This window comes from Periplaneta americana, chromosome 1 (assembly GCF_040183065.1).
Source record: "Periplaneta americana isolate PAMFEO1 chromosome 1, P.americana_PAMFEO1_priV1, whole genome shotgun sequence".
Taxonomy (NCBI): domain Eukaryota; kingdom Metazoa; phylum Arthropoda; class Insecta; order Blattodea; family Blattidae; genus Periplaneta; species Periplaneta americana.
In genome coordinates, this window is record NC_091117.1 from 63,268,888 (window position 1) to 63,294,915 (window position 26,028).

At 35.4% G+C, this 26,028-nt stretch overlaps 1 protein-coding gene across 1 annotated transcript in view; it reads left to right on the forward strand.

Annotated features, from left to right (window-relative positions):
* Positions 1–291: 291 nt before the first annotated feature.
* LOC138696370 (facilitated trehalose transporter Tret1-2 homolog) overlaps positions 292–26,028 on the forward strand; it is a 165,564-nt gene continuing 139,827 nt past the window's right edge. The window contains exon 1 of the mRNA XM_069821245.1: positions 292–492. Coding sequence (XP_069677346.1) covers positions 470–492 — 23 coding nt within the window. The 5' untranslated portion in view covers positions 292–469. The remainder of the gene's footprint in view (positions 493–26,028) is intronic.

Consider the following 26,028-nt stretch of genomic DNA (forward strand, 5'->3'; position numbering starts at 1 on the left):
GTACACATATAATCCACTGATAATCGAACCTAGACCTCTTTAACTTCACTTCACTCTAACGGGATACATTCTCGAATAGGTGAGAGTCAGATGGCGGGGAATCCCTCCGTAAATCAAGCCTTCTTGCATCGTGGAGCACGAAAGTGAAGTTGGCTTAGAGATTATGTGCCATAAGGTGCGAAGGAGTGGGGGGGGGATTGCAACTGGAGGGGGACGGAGGAGAAAGGCAAATGCTGAACGAAGGAAGGGATGGATGGTGCCGGCCAGCGCAAGGGATACCACGTTGAGTACACGCGTATATATTATTGTTGCTCCGTGTTATAGCAACAGTTGCCACTATGCAGGCGAACACGAGCTACACGTCTCCGTAAGTAGTGAACGCGAATTGACACGCCGAAGTGGTGCTTCGTTCCGCGATCTTATCGTTCAAGTTAAATAAGTTATTGTGAATTATTACCTCGCAGCAAACATGGAGAAGAAGACACCTTTAAAGTAAGTCATTCATTTTTGTGACGTTATGCTGTATCATTACGGGGCACTTTTACAATGTGCCCTCAAATTCGTTGGGTTATTTCTACACTGGTATGCAAACGTTTTGCTTCACAGGAGCTGTTTATATTTTTCACTCTCCTGTAGTTACAAAACCCACATTTTGTTTCGCTTCATCACGTCCAATTTTTTTTTTTTTTTTTTAAGAAATATGTTTTCTGAAATCATTTACTACATATTTTATATAATTAAATTATTATGTTAAAGGTGGTAATTTATAACATAACGGAATCATTAAAATGTTATAACCTCAACCCGAGTGTGAGATAAACCATGTAGCAATTACGGTCGAACATATTTTATTGCATTGCATGAAATATGAGCGTGACCATCGACAATATGCAATTCAGCCGACTCTACGTGACGCTCTCGCAAATGATTAAAATTCTGTAAGTGCAATTCTGAGCTTTTATTGAATACTGGACTTGACAGGGTGATTTAGTTTTTTATTGATCCTTTTTATTAAGCTCCGGACTCTTTACGTCCGGAGATTATATTTGTTTTATATTTGTATTTTACATATCTGACATTTCGTACACTTTATATCCGAATAGCCTATTTTTAAAATTTCATTCTTTTGAAATCTGCTACACAATTTATCTCTAGTGGCCTTTGTATCATTATTTTATTGGTTCGTTTTGAATAATAGGGTCTGACAACTGCTCATTTTTATGAATTTTAAGAATCACTTTGTTGATCCTGCATTTGTGTACCTCGGTTTTACTGTCACGACGTTTTTTAGTTCTTTTTCGCATACTGATTTTTGTAGTATTCGTGTTTTATGTTTTGTGAACAATTCTAAGGGCGCAAATAGCCATAATTGCTGACGCGCTCTTCTTAAACCCCATTAACTGACTTATATGTTATAAAACAATATGCAATTAACAATAAATTATAAACAAATATCTCTCACTTTCTTTTTTAGCACAAAATATTGCCAGGAAATCTGAAATCATTTCTGAATTTATTTGTATGGCTTTTCCTTAGAGCTAGTAAGTGTAAGTCTCTTGAATTTGTGATTCTCTTGTAAAAAGAAAGTTTCCTAAGCGGTGCTTAAAGTTACTTCGTGTTGCAGTGTATCGTCAAAGAACAGAATTTGAAAAGCAGGTAATAAATCTGCTGGGAATCACGCGCACAGGTGTATTGGAAACTTGCATAATGCATTTATAGTTATAGCTTCCTGTTTTGTCAAGCGATTTATTTTGTCATTGTCAGTCAGTGTTTAAACTTCTTTGGATGCAGAAAAAATATGAACTCCCTTTCGCTTTTTTTTTTTAATGTTCGTTTAATTTTTTAAGTTCTTTAGTTTTTACTTTAAAAATTACAGGAAAACCTGACGTGATACAGAAAATCTGTAATATAGTTTAAGTTAGATCATCGCCTTAAAATACAGTCATATAGGTTAAGTTAGATCATCGTCTTAAAATACTTAAACAAATATGAACTTCGTCAATTTTGACGAGTTCTTTTTTCGTTTCTTATGTTTTTAAATTTGTGAGTACAGATTCGGATTCAGGACACTTCAATTAAATAAAAACAGTCGCTGATGAAGCAAAATAAAATAAAATGCATGCTTGTCATATCATTCACGATTGTTGATGCAACACCGTGAATGCATGCGGAAAGAATCAATAGACATTCCCATCGTTGTGTTGCCTAGATACTACTATGTATTAATATATTATTATCAATATTAACAATGTCATAAAATCGTAAAGAATTAGTGTCAAACAGTTGACACATAACCTCGTATATTTTTACTTCTTCTGTAACAATTATTCGATGTTCCATCATCTTGCAAACTTTGCTTCCGTTTATAATTTATTTTCCTCGAATATTATTACGTAAAAAAAAAGACCGTACCGTAGCGTCACTGTTAAAATGTTGAGCTGCAAACCGGGAGGTTACGGATTCGAACCCCGATGGTGTAATGCATTTTCTTAAGGGGAGACTCCACTGAAAATCATGAAAATTTTCCAAAATATTTTGACTATTTCACTTCTTTAGAATATAATATATTTTCATACCTCAAATGGGTTTAGTTCAATTCTGATTACAAATATGTTTAAATGATTTTTTTTTAATTAAGGAACAAAAGCTGTCAAATATTATTTTTTCAGTAAAGATTTTTTTTATAAATTTCTGATTACAAATCTGGTAACTTTTTTTTTCTAAAGTTGGCTCCCTGAAGTTACTACATGATTATAGCGGAGAAGAATTTTAATAGGTATGTGTTACATAAATATTCACTTTACTTTCAAATCCATTTTTCCGTAAGATTATTTTTCTTGGTTCAACAGCAACTTTTTATGCCAAATATTAGGCCTAATCTGGATGAAATTTTACTGCAAATATTTATGAGCTAGCTGCATGTTTTTATGTATTTATTTTGTAAGAAATGCTGCTAGTCTATTTTATTAATATTTTCTTCATGAATTATAGAAAAAATAACATTTTCAGAAGTTCAAAAAAAATTTCAAGCGACTAAATGAGATATTTCATAAAATGGATGCATAGAAACGTTTCTCTATGTCTTGTGAATGTAAGCAAAAAAAAAAAAAAAGAGGGGGAAGCTTAAAAATTGAGATGATCTACTCAAAATTTCGGTTTCAAAATATTTCTAAAAAAGAAAGAGAAAATAAAAAATAAAAAGCCAAAAACATTTGCGAGTTCAAAATTTGGATTTTGTTAGTCCTTTATATAGTAAGCTTACCCTCAGCAATATAAATTTGTAATAAGATAAAGGAACTGAACTGTTACTTACTTACTTACAAATGGCTTTTAAGGAACCCGAAGGTTCATTGCCGCCCTTACATAAGCCCGCCAGCGGTCCCTATCCTGTGCAATATTAATCCAGTCTCTATCATCATACCCCACCTCCCTCAAATCCATTTTAATATTATCCTCCCATCTACGTCTCGGCCTTCCTAAAGGTCTTTTTCCCTCCGGTCTCCCAACTAACACTCTATATGCATTTCTGGAGTCGCCCATACGTGCTACATGCCCTGCCCATCTCAAACGTCTGGATTTAATGTTCCTAATTATGTCAGGTGAAGAATACAATGCGTGCAGTTCTGTGTTGTGTAACTTTCTCCATTCTCCTGTAACTTCATCCCGCTTAGCCCCAAATATTTTCCTAAGAACCTTATTCTCAAACACCCTTAACCTATGTTCCTCTCTCAGAGTGAGAGTCCAAGTTTCACAACCATACAGAAGAACCGGTAATATAACTGTTTTATAAATTCTAACTTTCAGATTTTTGGACAGCAGACTGGATGATAAGAGCTTCTCAACCGAATAATAACACGCATTTCCCATATTTATTCTGCGTTTAATTTCCTCCCGAGTGTCATTTATATTTGTTACTGTTGCTCCAAGATATTTGAATTTTTCCACCTCTTCGAAGGATAAATCTCCAATTTTTATGTTTCCATTTCGTACAATATTCTGGTCACGAGACATAATCATATACTTCGTCTTTTCGGCATTTACTTCCAAACCGATCGTTCTACTTGCTTCAAGTAAAATTTCCGTGTTTTCCCTAATCGTTTGTGTATTTTCTCCTAACATATTCACGTCATCCGCATAGACAAGAAGCTGATGTAACCCGTTCAATTCCAAACCCTGCCTGTTATCCTGAACTTTCCTAATGGCATATTCTAGAGCGAAGTTAAAAAGTAAAGGTGATAGTGCATCTCCCTGCTTTAGCCCGCAGTGAATTGTAAAAAGCATCAGATAGAAATTGACCTATACGGACTCTGCTGTATGTTTCACTGAGACACATTTTAATTAATCGAACTAGTTTCTTGGGAATACCAAATTCAATAAGAATATCATATAATACTTCCCTCTTAACCGAACTGAACTGTTACAAGTAAAAATTTAATTGAGAAAAAAAAATGTGTTGAGTTCGTAACTCATTCTTTACACATCTCCCTTCTATTGATGGTTTCACAAATGTAAAATGCATATATTTCAAATTCTTATTTGTAGGTACATTAATAAACACTTTATGTACACTGTATGTACATGTCTCGCACCTTTATGTTTAACGTTCTGAAAGCTTCAAGATCGCCACACCCTCCGTCCACATCTATCCATCTAATAGCTTTTTAGCTAATAGTCTGAACTTTTATCAGAAATGACAGACACTCTGCGACATCTCTACGTCATCTGTCATAACATTCTTGTCTTTTATTAAGCAACATTACAATTAGCCCATGAAATCGTAAAGTGAAGGAACCTTTTGCCGAAGCAAGGTGACTGTAAGTTATGTTATCCCAGATTGTCACTTCAAGCCGAGATTTTGGACGATTTCCTTGTCTTATTTAACTATGAGATGAGCGAAAACTTTTTCGACTTCAAATTATGAATTACTTCGTGATGAATACCCACAATATTATGAATAACTTACATTAAACTTAGACAGCCGTTTGATATACAAATCATAATTTGGTGAATAAGGAATGGGTTGATTTTTTAATAGTGGCAACTATGCTGCAGCGATGCTGTGCAAAGGAGCCAAGCAATATCGTTTATACCACAGGTTGCTTACATGCCTCCCCTCCCTCAGAGCTAATGAACTTGCCCTCCCCCCTCCATGTCCGTTCACAGTGACAACAATAAGACGAGCAGCTGTGAGCAAAGGTCGCAGAATACAGTCGCAATGTTTTCGGAGGAGGAACAGAGAAGCTGGCTAAAAATTCAATGTGCTAGAGGTCGCACAGCACGACAGTTCATCAAGGACTGCAAAAGGCTTGGGGTGCGGCTGCGTTACCTTACCGAACGGTAGCAAGGTGGATTAGAGCCAAACTCGGGCCATAAGCTTGAAACGGTGGAAACAAAAAGGTGTACTAGTATGGCCGTCAAATTACCCATAGTTTATCTCTTTTTCCGGTGTGTTTATGAGCTGTTTTGTTCATATTATTACGATTACAAATTGTTTCGTGCTGTTGTGAATATTTCAAAAGTGTAGTCAAGTTCAGCAGGTGTTATTTTTATAAATAAGCTAATATTCTGTTCGGATCAACTGTAGAATGTCTATTGATATGTCCTCCTATGCTTTAACATATGAAGGAATGCCAACATCCTTCTTTATAAGAGAAAGAATGTGGAAATGAAGTGTTCAGTCCATGTCACAACCATAACTTATTTTTTTTATTTTAGTAAGTTATTTTAGGACGCTTTTCAATATCTTTGGTTATTTAGCGTCTGAATGAGATGAAGGTGATAATGCCGGTGAAATGAGTCCGGGGTTCAGCACCGAAAGTTACCCAGCATTTGCTCATATTGGGTTGAGGGAAAACCCCGGAAAAAACCTCAATCAGGTAACTTGCCCCGACCGGGAATCGAAACCGGGCCACCTGGTTTCGCGGCCAGACTCGCTAGCCATTACTCCACAGGTGTGGACCACAACCATAACACTTTCAATAAATATACAGTGAAATGTGCATTGTTATAATAATGTGCTAGTACTCCTGTTAACTCCACATCGATTCTAATCCGTTTACGTATGACCTAAACCGACAGTACCAATTTAATATTTGAAAATTGGCGGTATTTCGCGGTGGATTATGGAACGTAAAATATGTAGTTTGACGTCACATCCGTCGCACCGATTTCAAGCATATTTGCCTTGTAGTACTCCCTCCTTTCTTTTTATCCTCTCAGGTGAGAGCCTATGCCTCGATCTGGTCACCCACCAGTAACAGCGTATTCCGAATCTCACCGGTCCGGTGGCATCAATGACGTCACGTTGCAGCGAAATAAGGAACAAAACTGCTGGAAGGATCGATGGCTGTCATGGCGACTGTATAAGTTTTTGTCTGCGCTACGCTAGCAAAATTTTGCGAAATTTTCATACTGCCATATAGTTCAAAGAAAAGATAGCATAAACAATTTATTTCGTGAACCGGTAGTAATAACTGGTCCGTTGACATGTTCGCTCATAAGCCATTAACATATTGTTTTTACGTTGTGCTCATTACAAACAATACAGCACAACTAAAGCAGAACACACCGCCATGACACGACAGTGCACGATGTCATTCGTCTGCTAATTCCCGCCCTATATAAGAACCAATCAGATTCACTGATGGCGGCTGATGGAGACTGCCACCACCTCTGCAAGTTGATGGCACCGGTGCGACACCGGTGGAGCATCAGTGTCGCCATCGGTGAAATTCGGAACACCGTGATGCCATCAGATTGCTCACCGGTGAGATTTGGAATACGCTCTAAGTGACTGACATGTGTCAGCATTAGTGGAGACGGATCGGAACTTAACGATTCTTGAGTTAGCGCAAGATACAGGATTGGCGCCTTCGACTGTGCTGCACATCCTGAAGGACCGCTCTCAATGCGGAAAATTGCCTCAAAATGGGTTCCGCAAGATTAACGGACATACAAAAATGGCAGCGATATGACGCTTCTCGTAGTCTCTTGCAGCGCTATGAGCGGGAAGGAGAGATCTTCTTACGGCGTATCATTACAATTGATGAGACCTGGGCCAGATCTTATGAACCTCAGCTGAAACGCTAATCGGACGAGTGGCGTCATCACGGGTCACCACGAAAAACAACAGTTCGGCAGACCCCCGCCAATGTGAAGGCTATGCTGATTCTTGCCTATGATTGGGATGGTGTGATCTTAAAACATACAGTTTCCCCAAGGCAGAACGTCAATGCTGAGTACTACTATTCGTTTTTGCGAAACAATCTGCGAGCAGCTCTGAGAAGAAAACGGCGACACTTTATGGATAACCCACCCATCGTTCCGCATGACAAAGCTAGGGCGCATACAGCAGGAGTTGTGTCTGAATTGTTCAGTCTCTGGGGCTGGAAAGTACTCTATCACCCGCCATATTCTCCGGATTTAAGTCCCTGCGACTTCGATCTAATCCTTAAGATGAAGGATCCACTTCGCGGGATTCGCTTCCGAACAGTTGAAGACGTTTTATAGGCAACCGACCGTTCTATTCGCACCATCAACAGATTAGGCAGTGCCAACAGGATCCAACGGCTTCCGCATCGCTGGTGACTACATCGAAGGCTTGTAAAACTTAGAACCATGTAGGTATGCTTTGAATCGTGAAAAAAAAATAGTTACCAGAACTAAAAAGTCGATCTATGTATAAAAGTTGGAAATTTATCCTTTGAAAAGGTGGAAAAATTAAAATACCTTGGAGTAACAGTAATAAATATAAATTACACTCGAAAGGAAATTAAACTCAGAATAAATATAGGAAATGCCTGTTATTATTCGGTTGAGAAGCTTATCTAATCTGCTTTTAAAAAACTGAAAGTTGGAATTCATAAAACAGTTATATTACCGGTTGTTCTGTATGACTGTGAAACTTGGACCCATACTTTGAGAGAGGAACAAAGGTTAAGGGTGTTGAGAATAAGGTGCTTAGGAAAGTATTCGGAACTAAGAGGGATGAAGTTACAGAAGAATGGAGAAAGTTACACAACGCAAAACTGCACACATTGTATTCTTCACCTAACATAATTATGAACATTAAATCCAGACGTTTGAGATGGGCAGGGCATATATTGTACGTAAACTGATTCTACACTGCAGTAATTATTACTGTACCAGTAGAGTAAGCTAGTTTCGTATCTGTTGAATCGGGCCTGTTTTGTTGTAATAGTAACATAGGTCGTAAAATTTATATCTTCAGAGAAATGAGCAAAATGTTTACCATCACTGTGAGAGCAGCATGTCTTCTACTGAGAGTTCTTGGGAAATAAGCAAAACATGCTCCTATTCAACAGATAGAAAACTAATACGTAGTGACAAACGGTTACATCACAGTCTATTATGTAGTCACGAAGCTTAGGATGATTTTTTGCAATTCTCGCGATAGTTGCTAGCCGCTTGGAGCGCTGTGAGTATTAGGAACAATAGACTGTGCCACAGCCATCGTGATCTAATACAAGTCGTAAGGCAGACCATAAAACTCGCTTAACCCGATCACGAAGGGCGGCGTTTCAACCATATAAATTAGTTGGAATGCATAAACAGTAACATATGTTTCTCTAAAATGTAGTGTAATTCCATTAGTAAAATTTAAAACAATGATTATGAGACACTTCAGACATAATTCACTTGCGAGTTAAGGTGTAATATTATTTATGGTGTGAAAATTACGTTGTTCGTATGTGTAATACCTGCCGTTATTTCGATTAAATATTGCGAAATTCTTGTATATTCATTTATGCACGATTCAATAATTTTCAATTGCACCGCACGAATATTTAGATATGTTGAAATTATAGGTTATGTTTACTGTACCAGTTGCCCTTTCCTGTCTAAATTTAGTGATCTCCAATGTCTTACCATTCATATGAAAATTATAGGTTATGTTTACTATATTTAACTTATATTCCTATATTCGCAATGATACATTATACTTAAGCATAATGTCATGTATGATACCTCGGACATTAAATTTGTCTGTATTTTAATACTACAATTGAGTACTGAATTATTGTATTTATCTACTATTTAAGAGACGAAGTTACACAATTGTACGTACACAAATTTCATAGGAGTGGTATGGTAAATGTTTTGTCTAAAATTAAGGAAGGTAGATGTGCTAAATTGAAATCACAATATAAATTCTTTTTTATTAAACCTCAAAATAGCTTCCATTCTAAACTTGAAATGTTGACGCGAACAGATTATGTTAACATGTAAAATTCTCTTCACATTAAAGTAACACAGTTTTGTAATTATTTCTGCAACATATTATGCAACAAGAAGTAAGCGGAACTTATGGACACATTACACTAAATAAAACTTAGCAACGATACGCAATAAAGTTATAAAATAATATTTCACTGAGCTCCATACACTGAAATAGAAAACATGAACAAACATTACGGCCTGGTCTAGATCGAAAAGCCATTGACTGTACCGTATTTCGCATTTTTGTGAAAAGCTATGTAAACTGCGAAATGTTCGTTATCGGTTGTAATAACTGTAAATGGCTAAAATACAATAATCTGAATAATAATATGGGACGAGGAGACGTTTGTAGTACTATAAATTGTAAGAAAAATAGGTTAGAGTTACCCTTCTTCCGAAAGATCCAGGAAGGTGAGTTTATAGAATATAATATATATTATATGAAAATAATATATAAACCTTATGTATTTCATATTTTAACATATTTCAATGCTGGAAGAAAGGTGTTAATTTTTTCAAAAGAACAAGATATCGAAAGTACAATACATTTTATCGTCTGCTAGGGAAAGAGTCTGTGATGAGGCGATAGTAGCGATCCTGGTGGTGAGCAAATATCTATGTTTGCATATTTAGTAAGTATTGAACTTCGTGACTGTATATACTAGACTGTGGTTACATTCTATTTCCTCATTTGTTTCTTGCGAAAGAGCTCACAGTGGAAGATGTGCTGCTCTTACAGTGATGGTAAACATTTGCTCATTTCTCAGAAGATATAAATTTTAGAACCCATGTTTATAGGACTTCTATTTCTTGTTTTGATGCGTACTACCTCCTCTCTAAACCGTTTTTAGAACACTTTGTATAGAGCACGAAAAGACATTTTGAAATAACGTCGATCTTTCGCCATAGATCTCAAAGTGACTTCGTCTAGTGTAGGTCAAATATAAAATGAAAACTTATCTGAGAAAGAAACACAGAAGAACGAATGTATTCGTCTGGAAATTTTTCTCGCATATTTTTTGTTTTCTTTACGCTATGTGCCTCATCCTGCAATTTTCTCACAACGTGACGTGCAGAAATTCAGTTTCACGTCATCAGCAAATTGTTAGTTATATACACGTCTGAAGGCAAAAGAGAAAATAAAGACAAGACCCACTTTTCATTCTTGTCTCATAACCGGAATTGTTACATGAAAGTATTTAATATATTTTTTTATCATTTAAGCTGCTTTACGGTATTTAAAACTAGTTTTGTCGTAAGTTTCCGAAATAAATTTTAATTGGATGTATGTGTTATCCACATTCCTGTCCTTCAGAATAAATCAGCAAATGTGGTGGGCTGGTAGATCTCAAGTTCCGAGCACTTAACAACTAACTTATCTACAAGCCTCGCCTTAATTAACAATGGTTTCCAATTTGTGTATCCGGTACATGCACATCAGACAGTCTCATTGCATAGAAGGTACTATGCTAGTGGGATTTTGAACCTACGTATATCCGCACTTTCCCACCAAATACCTCCATAATCCGTACTGTGGTTGCATCTGTTATCAACAGTTGAGAATACAGTAATAGAGAGAGTGGACATAAAATCAGTCTAGTATATATAGACACGAAGCTTGAGTTGTAAGGGTACTAGAAACAATAGACTGTGCCGGTACTATTTCGCATTGTCTGTAATGAGGCGATATTAGCGATCCTAGTGGTTAGCAACTCTTTATGGATGCATATTTACTACGTATTGAGCTTCGTGACTGTATATACTAGACTGTGATAAAATTATGCCCTTACTCACGTTTATTCATCAACGTCGTCGTCTTTGGTGGTCTAGTGATTACGGTAACCCAGGATTCTAACACGATCGACGAATTGTAAAGGACAAAATTCTTAGAGTGCCTTCCATCAAGAGGTAAGTAAAGTTTTATGTTCCTTGTCCTTGTCAGTGAAACAGGGCTTCAGGCAAATTTCCCTGCCATTTCTCTCAAAATTTAAAGGTAGTACAAACAGTGTTGCCGACTTAGCCACCGAACAACTTTAATAATTATAGGAAGCCGTGTTCGGAAGCGTTTCGTTTGGTAGTAAATTATAGAACGTGATAAGTGTGCTCTTAGGAAAATATTTGGGGCTAAGAAGGATTAAGTTACAGGCGAACGGAGAAAGTTACACAACGCAGAACTGCACGCATTCTATGCATCACCTGACATAATTAGGAACATTAAATCCAGACGTTTGAGATGGGTAGGGCATGTAGCACGTATGGGCGAATCCGGAAATTCATATAGAGTAGGTTAATTTTACGATGCTTTATCAACAACTTAGGTTATTTAGCGTCTGAATGAGATGAAGGTGATAATGCCGGTGAAATGAGTCCGGAGTCCAGCACCGAAAGTTACCCAGCATTTGCTCATATTGGGTTGAGGGAAAACCCCGGAAAAATCTTCAACCAAGAAACTTGCCCCGACCGGGAATCGAACCCGGGCCACCTGGTTTCGCGGCCAGACGCGCTGACCGTTACTCCACAGGTGTGGACTGCATATAGAGTGTTAGGTGGGAGACCGGAGGGAAAAAGACCTTTGGGGAGGCCGAGACGTAGATGGGAGGATAATATTAAAATGGATTTGAGGGAAGTGGGATATCATAATAGAGACTGGATTAATCTTGCACAGTATAGGGACCGATGGCGGGCTTATGTGAGGGCGGCAATGAACCTGTGGGTTCCTTAAAAGCCATTTGTAAGTAAGTAAGTAAGATAAGTGTGCTAATCGATCAAAGTAACATTGTAGAATAATAACCCCCCAAAAAATCGTTATTTCATTACATACATACATACATACATACATACATACATACATACATACATACATACATACATACATACGTGTGTGTGTGTGTGTGTGTGTGTTTTTTTTTTTCTGCCAGAAGGGCAGGTCTTTCACTGGAAGCCCAGCATTCTCCAATCTTTCCTATTTTCTGCCTACCTATTAGTCTCCGCATATGATCCATATATCTTGATGTCGTCATCATCTGATATCTTCTTCTGCCCCAGAACTATTCTCCCGTTCACCATTCCATCCAGTGTATTCTTCAGTAGGCAATTTCTTCGCAGCCAGTGACCCATCCAATTCCTTTTCTCTTCCTGATCAGTTACAGCATCATTCTTTCTTCATCCACTCTTTCCAACACTGCTTCATTTCTTATTCTGCCTGTCCATTTCACACGCTCCATCCTCCTCCATATGCATATTTAAAATGTTTCTATAGTCGCGTTGCTCTTATTTCACGTTGCACGTCGGCTGCGTGTGCGTCTCGTCATTTGCTGCTCATGACGTTATCCACTTCCTAAAGCTCGATAAATAGTGAATATAATTGCCCACCATTTTGGTTCTTTCTTTCGACAGTAATACCACAGTCTAGTACATACAGTCACGAAGCTCAATACGTAGTAAATATGCATCCATAGATAGTTGCTAAGCACTAGAATCGCTACTATCGCCTCATTACAGACAATGCGAAATAGTACCGGCACAGTTTATTGTTCCTAGCTCCCTTACAACTCAAGCTTCGTGACTGTATAGACTGTGGTATTACCTAGACCTACATGTATAATATATGTAGATCTAGGTAATACAAATAGTAAATTTAATTACTAGGCCTACTATGACATTCTTTTCATTTTTCTTCATTTCAAAGTATGTCATACTACTGTTTAATCAGTATAGATGTTATTTATGCAATACAAATATTTTAATTACAGTTCAAAACTCACGCTTAGCTCGAAAACCTTAAGCAATGGAAACATTTCGAAAACAAATTTGAAATCAGAGCGATGATTTCTATGAGAATCCGCAATTCTAACAGATAAAGTTGTCACTCCGCATACGAAAGTCCTCCAGGCAAACCCTCGCATTTTTTTTTTAATTCGCCGTAACTCGTAAACCAGTAGGCTAAGGATTTTGAATAGCAGCCACTTTTAAAAGCAATTTCCATACTTTCAAACATTTCTCTCGCTTTGGCCTCCATCTAACGTCAAAAATAAAAAAGTTCGTCGCTTATCAATTTTTGAAGGTGTCAATGTCTATTTCGAACGAGTCACTTCGAAGTGAGTATTTTTTTTCTCACTTTCCAAAAAAAGATTTTGACTTCGAATTTTTGTGTGTGCTTTCCCTAGACATTTATCTATGAATCCTAAAATTTACAGTCCATACTATCATAGGAGCTACGACTTGATAATGTTTAATGGTGCGCCAATAGATTCCTCGTCTGGTAGGTAGCTCGGCAACGAAAGAACTAAAATGACGAACGATAATATCTACAGTCTTTATAGAGTTTGCACTTCCTAAAGCGTATGCAACTATAGTAGCTTCTCTTCACTTCGCCATAATGCCCATGTTTCTGCCTCATGCAATGCCACACTCCACACAAAGCACTTAAAAACGTTTAATTAATACATACCAGATGTACAGTATTTACTTGAAGGGTATCAGGATTCATATACCAGTACTCATTACATAAATTGTTCAAAATATCTTCTGCAAGCCTCAATACAGCCATTACAATGTCGTTCCATCGACTGTCGAGCCCGTTCGAAGATTACCGGCATGCTCCTGACTGTCACAGGCAGTTATGATCCTTGCTCTCAGACTCTCTATTTCTTGCAGACGTTTGTGAAGTCTTATAAACATGAGCTCTTTGACGTCCGTCGTAAAGAAAAATTGTAACTCATAAAAGTCTTGCAGCTTGCTTTCCATTTCATTTGCTCTCACATAAATGAAATGTATATCAGCAAGTTCCCTTAATGTAAACCTTTCAAACAAGAGCAAATAATGCTTACTGTAGAAATGCGTTAAAGCTGAGATTTTATTCGCACTGGCCCTGGGTTCGAATGCTGACTGTGGTATTTTATGTTGCAAAGTTGGTTCTGTAGTCACGTAAGTTAAACTGTGTATTGTTTACAGACATCACCATGGCTACATAAAAATCTACATTAAAGACAAAACAATGATTTACCGTAACTCAGTACACTAAAAATCCTAAATAAAAAAAGTTAGCAACCTGTACAGTAATTTGGCCATCAATTATAAATTTATATCGCAATGGGACCTTTCTAATATTATTTATTTTAATTCCTCTTGTGATTTCACGCTACCACCTTATCAGATAACACAGGCCTATCGTTATCTGAAAATGTAATTGTCTTGTGTATCATAAATTAGGGGGAACTCTGTACACTTTCTCACATATAAGGTATTTCCCTCCTCCACTGTGGTGAATTTCGTCTTTCTCTTATCGACTTTCATAATCAAATCTTTTACAGTCCATTCTAATCAAGTAATCACCTCCCGAAACAACTTCTTGTTGCAGGCATTTTATGACAGAGTTAAAACATTGAAGCTGGTTATAGAAAAACACGAAGAACTACAATAGTATATTAAATAACGATACATAAAAGTTGAGCTTTATTACCAAGTGAGTCAAGTTAGATCACGACCGGACAGAGTTATCTAAGACTCACGAGTTAATGAAGCTACTTTTGTACGAGTTGTATACAATACTTTATCTACATTATTCGTTATTTGCCGAAAATTACTACTAATTCCACAATTTGTGACATCTGGCCGACATCTATGGCTGACCATTAGGATCCAGAATACAAAGCAGAGGTTAAATTAAAAATAAAATATAATATGATTTGCGGAGAGAATACATAACAATGATAAATTTAAAAATAAAATACAATTTGATTTCGGAGAAACATGAAATGAAAGTACAATTAAGAGTAATGAAATGAAGTAAAAAAATATTACGTAGTGTTATACAAGTGATTGTGTGAAATGGATAATGAATCTCTCAATACCATTAGACAAATTTTGTTAATGTCCTCATTAGAAAATTTAAGAGAAAGGAGAATGGTTTTGGTTAACTTAAATGAAGTTCCCCTAGCGCCAAAAAGAAGTCCTTTCATTTCCCATGCATTAATATTCATTTTGTGCGAGATCGTGCGTATTTACTTGGTTTCCGCACAAAACCAAACCGCGGTAAGTCTAAAATTCCACATTCAGTATTCCCAACCTAACACACATAATAATTTTCCTCTTCTTACCGCTTAAGTGACATATTGATTTTACTGCTTTAGGCTTTTAACATATTTTTAGAGACATTCAATATAGTAATAATTATAAATTGGAAACTTACCACTGGAATTTCACCTAAATTACACTCTTAATTATTGTTTTTAAATATTTGCAAAAATTAAGTAAACTCTACAACTCCACTAAAGTAACTGCATTTCGTGATCCATGTAACATTAAGGAAGCCGTTTGTTTTAAGTTCGCATTTATAGACAGGGGGAAAAAAGACAGACGTATATCACGGCCTGCTGGAGTATAGTAAACACAGAAAACATTTTAAAGCAACAATGTTGAAGATAGATATTTTTGTTTTCCAAATGTGCCGTCATTGAACAGAAACCAAGATGGAGATTTCATTACAACTAATTAGAAATTCCTCTTTCAGGTATGTAATAAACGATCTTCGCACAAAATAATGTACGATACACGAGCGGTATGTTTTCTTTCAATTCTCGAAAATTAAAAAAGCTCAACTACGTTTCGCTTTTTCAAAGTTTTCCTCGAACATGAAAACTTCAACATACCGCTCTTGTAACGCATATTAGCCTACTATTGTATCTCTCACTGAAGTGAGGAATACATGGGTTGTAAATAGACTTCTTTTCATCGTTAACGTTATTGACTGGTTGATCATCATTCTTAATAAATCTATAAATCCAATATTATGCGTATTAAATATGTTATCAGTGAATAATTTTATTCTCTATGATTCACGACGTCAGCTGTATTGCTGCTATGGTAATAATTGTTATAAAATACTTCATAACACGTTGCTAAGTAAAATAACATAGCAACGTATTTTCCATTTTATTTAATAATAAAGGCAAACTTTTGCAGTACAAAAGTGTCAAATAATAGCCTACTTTTACAATTAAGATTTAAAAATTATGTACAATGTACACAAAGTCTCGTAACATCATCCTTACTTTATTACACAAATACTTCACATGATATAATTAAGTGCATATTTAATTAGAATATTCAGTTGAAAGTCTACGTAGTTTGGCAACAGCGCATCGCCGGCTCACATAAGAATACACACGTGAACTCAGCTTTAATAATAGCATTTCGTCCCTTAATCACTGCAGTAGGGTTGCCAGATTTCGTAATAGCAGGAATTAATTATTAATTTGCAAGAAAACCGCCCTTTTGTTGAAGAACTGCAGAGTGATAGATCATTCAGTTTCTCTAAGATAAAAGTAAAAATCAGAACCATAGGATAGTAAGTAGATATCGAATGAAACAGTGTTAACATTTAGGGAAAAATATTTTTTTTCTGAGAAAAGTATTAATTTGGGACTAATATGGTAATAGAATTTGTTGTTGTATTCTATTCAAGAAATAAGCTCTTAAAATCTGCACAGTTATTTTGCTTCCACCCTGAAAACCGTTGAGAAAAGAAACTCTCCACGTGTGTTTCAACATCACAAAGGTTCGATGTGGGAACCGCATGAAACTCGGCAATGTCCACACGTAATCAAACTCTTGCCATACCTTTCCCAAACATATCCTTAGTTACAATGGTGGCCGCTTCTCGAATCCTACGCTTGAGTTTCTCTATATTTTGTGGCACAGTTCGTACATTCACGAAATCCTTGATTTATACCCATACGAAGAAGACGCATGATTCAAATCTGGCGACCTTGGAGGCCATTTCTCAAAGCATTCATCCCTTTCTCCAGTACGACCGATCCAGCTTCGCGGAAATCTGATGTTCAAATAATTACAAACGTCGTTATGGAAATGGGGTGGAACTGTATTCTGCTGGAAACGAAATCTTTCTGCATTCTCGGTATTAACCATCGCTGCAACATAAGCAGTTATGCGTATCCAGTAACAGTCCTTTCGGTGAAGAAGAACGGTCTATGAAGTTTTCGGCATGACAATGCGCATAAATTCACCTTAGGTGAATTGTGGTCATATTTAACGATTTTATTAAGATTCCAGGCACCGTACATTCAACAATTAATTGCAGCACACAGAAAGCACGTTTAAACCAGAGGTCGTCATTTTTATTACAAGAACGCTAACCGTGAAGAATGGTGAAACTAATAGCTTTTACGGTAAAATCTAAGCAAAACTATTTTAGTTTCTCTTTCATTGACATGTCTAGGAGAGTTGGCCTGTATCATTCGTGGCCTTTGTGTAATGATTTAGGGAAAGTGTTATCGGATTTTATGTACACGGTGTTTTTATATAGATAAGAAATACCATTTTAGATCCGAATATACATAATTATTCTCTTAACGACTAAAATCAATGAAAGCCACCGAGTTTTGGTGTGATCCGATGTTTTACATTGAAATTATACGAAATTATAGAAATCCCTCAACATTTGAACACGTACCACCTACATGTGAAAAAAGGGGAAAGAAATTTGTATATGATAGCTCAAAGAAGACATATAAAAATTAAACAGAAAACCAAATTCTTTCTTTATAAATTGCTTTCCAAATTTTTATGAGCACTCTTATTTGGTTTGAAGTTTTTATTTGATGAACCACGATTTTATTCTAAATCACTGACAGCAGGCAGTTGAATTAGACATTGTTGGCGGTGTAGGAACATTCACTGAAATAGCTGACACTTCGTAACTGAACCGCAGAAGAGAAGTTAAAAATGCCTTTTTCCTTGCTTTGCACACTCTCACTAGTTTATGTATACTATTTCTCATTGTTCGCTCAATTTTTCATCGCTTTATTTGCGCGCTTTCTTTCATTTCACGCCATGTTCTCTTTTGTTCATTCCCTGATTTCTGCGGCGTATTTTCTGGCAAAAAGCTTATAAACAATGTAATTTCACTCGCTGTTTTCGACGTATAACGTCACAACATTACACAGAAGACTCACTGCCCAGCGGCATCTCCACTTCCGCTAATTTATTAATTAATTTGTGTGAACTGACGAAAACTGCAAACATCAACTTTATTTACGAAATAATATATCAACATACACAATATCGTAGCAATAACACAGAAGGCGCTCTCAAAAAGTTCGTTAGAGAATATTGCTTCATAGCGTTCGAATCGTATCCTGCCGAAAGAATTTTCATTTCAAACGTCTACCGACAATAAGTTCAATATCCATAGGTAAACCTCGGTAGCTGTTTGCAAGGGTTATGCAATGTGCTGCACATCTCACAGCAGTTATGTTACGTGTCTATTCGTCTTCCTTTTAAGTTTCTTGTACATTATACTTCCATTTCAGCTTCACTCTTCAGGAAGTTCGCAATATCCGTTGAAAATGAAAGCATATTACTTGTTAACTTAGCTGTACTTAGTCAAGTTTCTATATTACGTAATCTTTCAGCATAACTATCTCACGTGTCAATCGTCAACTTTGAAGGTAATGATTTCAATTTTTATCTTCCTGATGAAACAAAATAATGGACCATCACTTGAACAATCTTAATGTGCTTACAGATACACGAGGTCATCATTCTAGATGTATCTTTAGATTCTGAAAGTGGTAATCTTGAAATTTCATAAAAGAATAGCTATTTCAACTCTGCTTATGACTCCGAAATATATATCTTAAAATCCACCCAACTTAAAAAAATATAATAATACAAAGTGGGTCAAAAGTAGCTTTCCCCAAAATTCGTTCTTAGGTTTCATACTTCTACACATAGGCTATACAGATGACATAACTTGAATAAACAAATACCTAGTGTAATAAGTGGTGGGTTGACAACCATGTTCGTGCGTCAACTGTTTTTTCCGATGTCATGTCTTGAGCCAGCCCTCGTTTTGCCGATCCTAGTTGATATGACAACAGGAAGGAGCACGACCTCATTTTGGTATAGGAGTGAATCAGCAATTCCATGAATGGATTGGCCGTCGTGGGACAACAGAATGGCCACCCAGATCATGCGACCTAACGCCATGTGATTTTTCGCTGTAGGGTACTCTGAAAAATGATGTTTTTGCTCAGAAACCGCAGGATCTGCATCAGTTGCGACAGATGATCGAACAGTCATTCGTGAAAATCGTAAGCTATGTTCTGTCATTGTAAATCAGTGTCTAAACGTTGTGAATTGTGTATCCAGAAACAGGGTCTCCATTTTGAACAAAATTTGTAAAGGCATGTGTAGTCAAATGTAAATTGAATGTAATTAAGTGTAAGGAAGTATTTGGGAAAGCGACTTTTGACCTACTGTATATCGAGATGATTTGCCCTTTGTGGCTATAAACGGAACGAAAACGTCCGAATGTCCATTATCAAGAGTTATCGGAACAACTGATACGACCGCATTTTAAGGATCCACAAACCGCACAAGTACCTCAGACTGCTTTGGAAGAGATATCTTCGAAGAAGAGTTGGAGGGAGTAGATATCAATCTATAATAGGCCTTTTTAGATTGATTAGAATTCTCACATTCGGATACAGCGGGAATGAAACGGAGGGGGGGGGGGGGAGTTGAAATTTTCAAATTACGAAAGCTAAAGACCTAAAAAATCCGGGCCTACTCATTACGAAACACATAGAAACGTAGAACAACATCATGTTTTGTAAAGTTATTCTCGTTTCGGATAACGTGACTGATAAAACGATACATTTTGTTGGGTATATTTTGTGTTTTGTTGAAGGTTTTATGCCCACGCACGTAGAAACACTTTCGATGTATACAACAATACTGTTTCGTGACCATGAAATTTTATGTTGACGAAAATAAAGATAGGTATTAGAGGAAAAGCTTTAAAATTATTAAAATGTTACCTGAACGATAGAATTCATATAACAAAAATGATGATTTTCTTAGTGAATTTTGCAATATTAATATTGGTGTCCCCCAAGGTACAGTTCTTGGTCTTATTTTTTATATCGTCGCTTAAGAACCAATACCGCGTAACTGACAAAATGTAAATTTTACAGGAGAAGGAAAAAACCGAATAAAAACCATAAAAATAACGCAATAGTCTTGAAAAGTGGTGTATGGCTATGAAATAGCATAACTAATTTGTAACTAAGTGAAAATGGATGATCATGGCCGTGGACATTTGACCATGTCACTTACGCGGTATTGGAACTCTGCCGTTGACTACATTTTGTTAGTTACGCGGTATTGTGAGGCAACTTTAGCAGCTTCAGGACACATGCTGACAAGCGTTTTCTTTGCGTGAAAACTGTCTTCTGGAAATATTATTCGTGCTCTTGTATATGTCAATGTGTTATCTAAATTGTTGTCCTACCATCTGACTTGAGGTCAAGGTCGGTAGGCTGTAGCTTGAATCAGCACTAGATTACGTTCCAGACAATGATTGCTGCATTCTTAGTCAGTCAAATGCTGAAACTATGGGAAAGGAAAAAGAAGACACAGTTCAATGTTTATTGTTATAATAATAATAATAATAATAATAATAATAATAGTAATAATAATAATAATAATAATAATAATAATAATAATAATAGGGACCGATGGCGGGCTTATGTGAGGGCGGCAATGAACCTTCGGGTTCCTTAAAAGCCATTTGTAAGTAAGTAAATAATAATAATAATAATAATAATAATAATAATAATAATAATAATAATAATAATAATGACAATCTGATATCAGGTACTTTATTTTCACACGACGTATATGAATAGATAAGTAGAATTGTTGCTAAAACGTTGCTGACAAATATAATTTTATAATAAAATAATTAATAATAATAATAATTATTATTATTATTATTATTATTATTATTACTATTATTATTATTGACAATGGACTTGACTGACTTGCGGATAATGAAAAGAAAATCATATAAAAATATAATAATGATGATACTTTTTCAGGCACAATATTCGTTAAACACAATGAAGAAATAATTATAGGCCTATGCTGAAATCACAAAAACTAATCCTTGAGTAACCCTAATGTGGAATACTATCATAAAAACTATGGCACAATCGGTTCTATATACAATAATGTGACGGTAATTTAGGCAGGCTACTAATGCTCTTTTTTTCTGTGCTTTTGCACGAGAACATGACTTTATTTTACTGAAGGGACGCCATCAGTACTATTAGCTAACCAATATTGCACAGTTCATTCTTTAATTCCCAATGTACACAGAAACATCTTTTTGCAAACCTGAATTTTTTTCTCATCAACTTTTAGGTTGTAGACAAATGTTCTCTTTCTTCTCGATTCAGAATTTGTACTGTCAGGTCTTTTCGTAGATTTGATACGTAAACGGTCCTCTGTTCCCAAGTCATAGATTTCCAGAATGCCTGAAAGATGTCTTCTCTCATTAGAAATTAAATTACAGCCCATTACTTTCGAATTTTGGCACATTTTATAACTACACTCTGGCCCCAAATTCCTTGCATCTCTTTCCGTATCATGTGTTACTTTGCCATATTTCGATCTCTTGTAGCTAAGATAAGCTTCCTCTTCCATTCTAAGTTTTCTATTTTTCATTTTCTTCCACTTACCCTTTTGTGGCTTTGAACTTCTATTTCTTTTCTGTCAAATTTCCATGAAACGCTTGTAGATTCTTCTCTTTACCTTTTTCTGACGAATGTAAAGATGTAGAATAAGTATCACTCACAAATTCTTCGGGGTCGTCTACATATGAAGACGCTTCCGAAATTTGGTGTAGGTCCTTCATTGACATGGTATTGTCTTCAGTTTCTGTCCTATCCTATTTCTAGCTGTATTATTTTAATAGCGTTGCTTTAAATCATACCAGACTGCATAATACGATCATAACATTACCGGTAACACTGGATGGATAATCCCTGATCTGCAGCAGCCCATTTCCAGAAGGACGGTTTTCTTTTGCATTTGAATTATCAGGCAGTACACCTACGAATAATATGAGATTATTAGTGTTTATAAATGTGATATAAATGGCTTAAAAACATGTGTAGTAAATATTATCATCAATTTAGATCTTCCTCCTACCGGAGGAAATGGAAGGAACCAAGCTCAGCACCATAAATGTAGCGCAAACTATTTTAGCGGCCCCATTCATGATTATTTATATTAAGTACTTAAATTAAGTTTGCTGTTATGATTCCGTAACTGAAGAAAAATAAACGTTTAATAACTGTGATACTTCTTATGCCATACCTTTGTTAATGTTCACAGAAGTTTCTCCCGTCTTCAATGCAGAACATACCACAGATAGGATTTCGTTCTCGCTAAACTGACTGTCGTCTGATTCATTGTCCATTTCTTTTCTTGTATCTGTAGGCCTATATAATAATAAAATATTAAATGTACTATATTTCAGTGAATGAACTTGGAGATTCTGCGGCAATTCAGCTCAACTAACATTCAATTGACATTAGTGAAATAATTCTATTATATTTACCTTTTAAATAATTGAAACTGAACACTTCTTTAATCTTCTCAGAATATTACACACTGTTGATACAATTTTACAAGGCAGTAACGAGAACCAGCTTCCGTACTGAGGGCGCGCAGGGAATAGACATAATATCTGTTGTCAGATACGCGGTATTTCCTACAGACTTCTCGTGACTTCAGATACGCGGTATTGTACCCCCCTCCTTCGCACGCAGGCCATTCATGCAATCAAATTTCCGCGCTTGTCAATGCATGCAGATGACAGTGGAGGTACCATCTGTGCAAAAAAACAGTTTTGACCAAAAATGTCAGTTACGCGGTATTGGTTCTTAAGCGACGATATACATTAAAGCTTTATTAGCAATAAATTGCTTTACAAAACCACAAAAGGTGTATTGTATTATATTGTATTGTATGATACAGTATTATTGTTTGGGTAGAAAACTTGGCACGACATTTACTTTAACACAAATAATGGTTTAATATTAATAAAAGCACGGTTTTATTCGAATATTCTTTATCTTAACACTGGTAAAACTACCGTTATTCCTTTTTAACTAGCTAGTAAATCTTACAAATTCCTACTCCTCTCCTAAACATTAAACTACACAATTTTGGTTGTTCTGCAATTTGCTGTAATTGTCCAATTATAAATTAATCTTCAGAGTTTAATATTTGGGAATCATTATTGAAAACATCTGAAGTGGAACAAAGAAATCAACTACCTTTTTAACAAATTACGTAGAATTATATATCACTTTGTCCAGTAACAAAATTACTTATGAATGGATGTAATGCGTACAGTTTACCTTGCCTTATTTCAGTCTGTAAACCAGTATGGAACATTAGGATGGGGTAGTTCTTATAAAACTAACCTTAATCCACTAGATTTATTACAGAGAAGAATAATTAAATTATGTTTAAAAACCTACTGATTATCCTACTGAAAAATTGTTTTTATAATATTTAAAGTCTTGAAAATACATCAAATTTATATCAATGCATTACTACATTTTATACATAAAATCACACATATTTATACTCACAAACAAAACCAAAGGCATGGATACAATACGTCTGTTTGCACCCCTAATATTTAACGAGCACTACTTTCAACTATACTGCCAATATCAGCCTAGAATTTATAACAAAATCTATACTAATAATAAATCTGTAGACGAAATTTTTCTGGTAACTTTCGATTTTCCAAAAATAATTGGTCCTAACATATATAATTAACCGCCCTGAAACCGAAAATCGCTTTTTTGACATTTTTGTTTGTCTGTCTGTCTGTCTGTCTGTATGTTTGTTACCTTTTCACGCGATAATGACTGAACGGATTTCGATGAAAATTGGAATATAAATTAAGTTCGTTGTAACTTAGATTTTAGGCTATATGGCATTCAAAATACATTATTTAAAAGGGAGGTTATAAGGGGGACTGAATTAAATAAATCGAAATATCTCGCTTATTATTGATTTTTGTGAAACATGTCACATAACAACACTTTCTTTAAAAATCATTTCCGATAAGTTTTATTCTTTGAAAAATTTTGATAGGACTGATATTTACTGAGATAAATGAGTTTTAAAATGAAAATAACTGCCATCTAAGGCGGTATAATGAAATAAAAAATCAAATGACTTCGTCTATAAGGGGCCTTGGTCAACAACAATCGAAAGCTATGAATCATAGCCTACAGAGAATGTTTATGTGTTTGTATGAAGTAATATCGGAAGCTAAATGAACCGATTTGTGTAATTAATTATTATTTCACCATTGGAAAGTGTAGTTTCTCTGTATGAACATAATGCTATATTGTTATTACAGTAACTTCTGAGTGAATTGAGGACAGGTAAGATTAAAATAGCTTCTTATGCACAGAAATGTGATAGGATAATGTTTATCTCAGAGAATTAACGAACAACGAGAGTGTATTGATTTAGTATGCAATAATAATATGTTAGCTTAGCATTCCATTATTTTATAATCCAAATTTTAAGTACCGGTATGCTCAATTGAATCGAGTTAAAATACATCTATACTAATAATAAATCTGTAAGCGAATCGATTTTCCTAAAATAATTGGTGTTAACATGTATAATTAATCATCCTGAAACCGAAAATCGCTTCTTGAAATTTTTGTTTGTATGTCTGTCTGTCTGGATGTTTGTTACCTTTTCACGCGATAATGGCTGAACGGATTTCGATGAAAATTGGAACATAAATTAAGTTCGTTGTAACTTATATTTTAGGCTATATGGCATTCAAAATAGGTCTACTTTATTTAAAAGGGGGGGGGGTTATAAAGGGGCCTGTATTAAATAAACCGAAATATCTCGCTTATTATTGATTTTTGTGAAAAATGTTACATAACAAACGTTTCTTTAAAAATGATTTCCGATAAGTTTTATTCCAGGCAAAATTTTGATAGGACTGATATTTAAGTCTGTCTGTCTATCTGGATGTTTGTTACCTTTTCAACGCGATAATAGCTGAACAGATTTCGATGAAAATTGGAATATAAATTAAGTTCGTTGTAAGTTAGATTTTAGGCTATATAGCATTCAAAATACTTTATTTATAAGGGGGCCTGAATTAAATAAACCGAAATATCTCGCTTATTATTGATTTTTGTGAAAAATGTTACATAACAAAAGTTTCTTTAAAAATGATTTCCGATAAGTTGTATTCCAGGCAAAATTTTTATAGGACTGATATTTAAGGAAATACAAGAGTTTTAAAATAACAATACAATACATTTCCACCGCCGCCTCAGATTATAGTGTCGTTGTTCCGTAACTGCTATGTGCAAAATATTAATTTTTTTTAGTAGGAAGAAAAACAAATTTATTCATTCTATGGCAGTAGTGCGTAGAAGATCGTGAATTCTTACATTTTTACACAATCAACTATATTACTGTAATTTGGAGTGATTTATTAAAGGATGCATTCAAGACTAATTTAGAAAAATGTTAAACGAATTATATTTGCACCAAATGAGTGGTCTCTGGTCCAAAAAGATAGCATTTTAATTATTTAAATACAATTTAAATTAAGTAGCATATTAAACTATTTATTCTTCCATCAAAGACGAATGTTCCCTGGACCCAATGTTCTATTTTAATTATGTAATTACTTTATGTTTATTTCTAATAAGTGCAGCGGTGCGCACGGGTACAGCTAGTAATAAATAAATATCCACACCTATTTACTTTCAACACTTTGAAACTTACGAATGTTTGTAAGCAATTTGTTAGGAATAATTATTAATTTTTAGGTGTTATTTTATTGTAATTTATTCATGTAAATTTATTATGTACCGAATCCTCTCCGGAGCACAAGAACAGTCTCTTTCA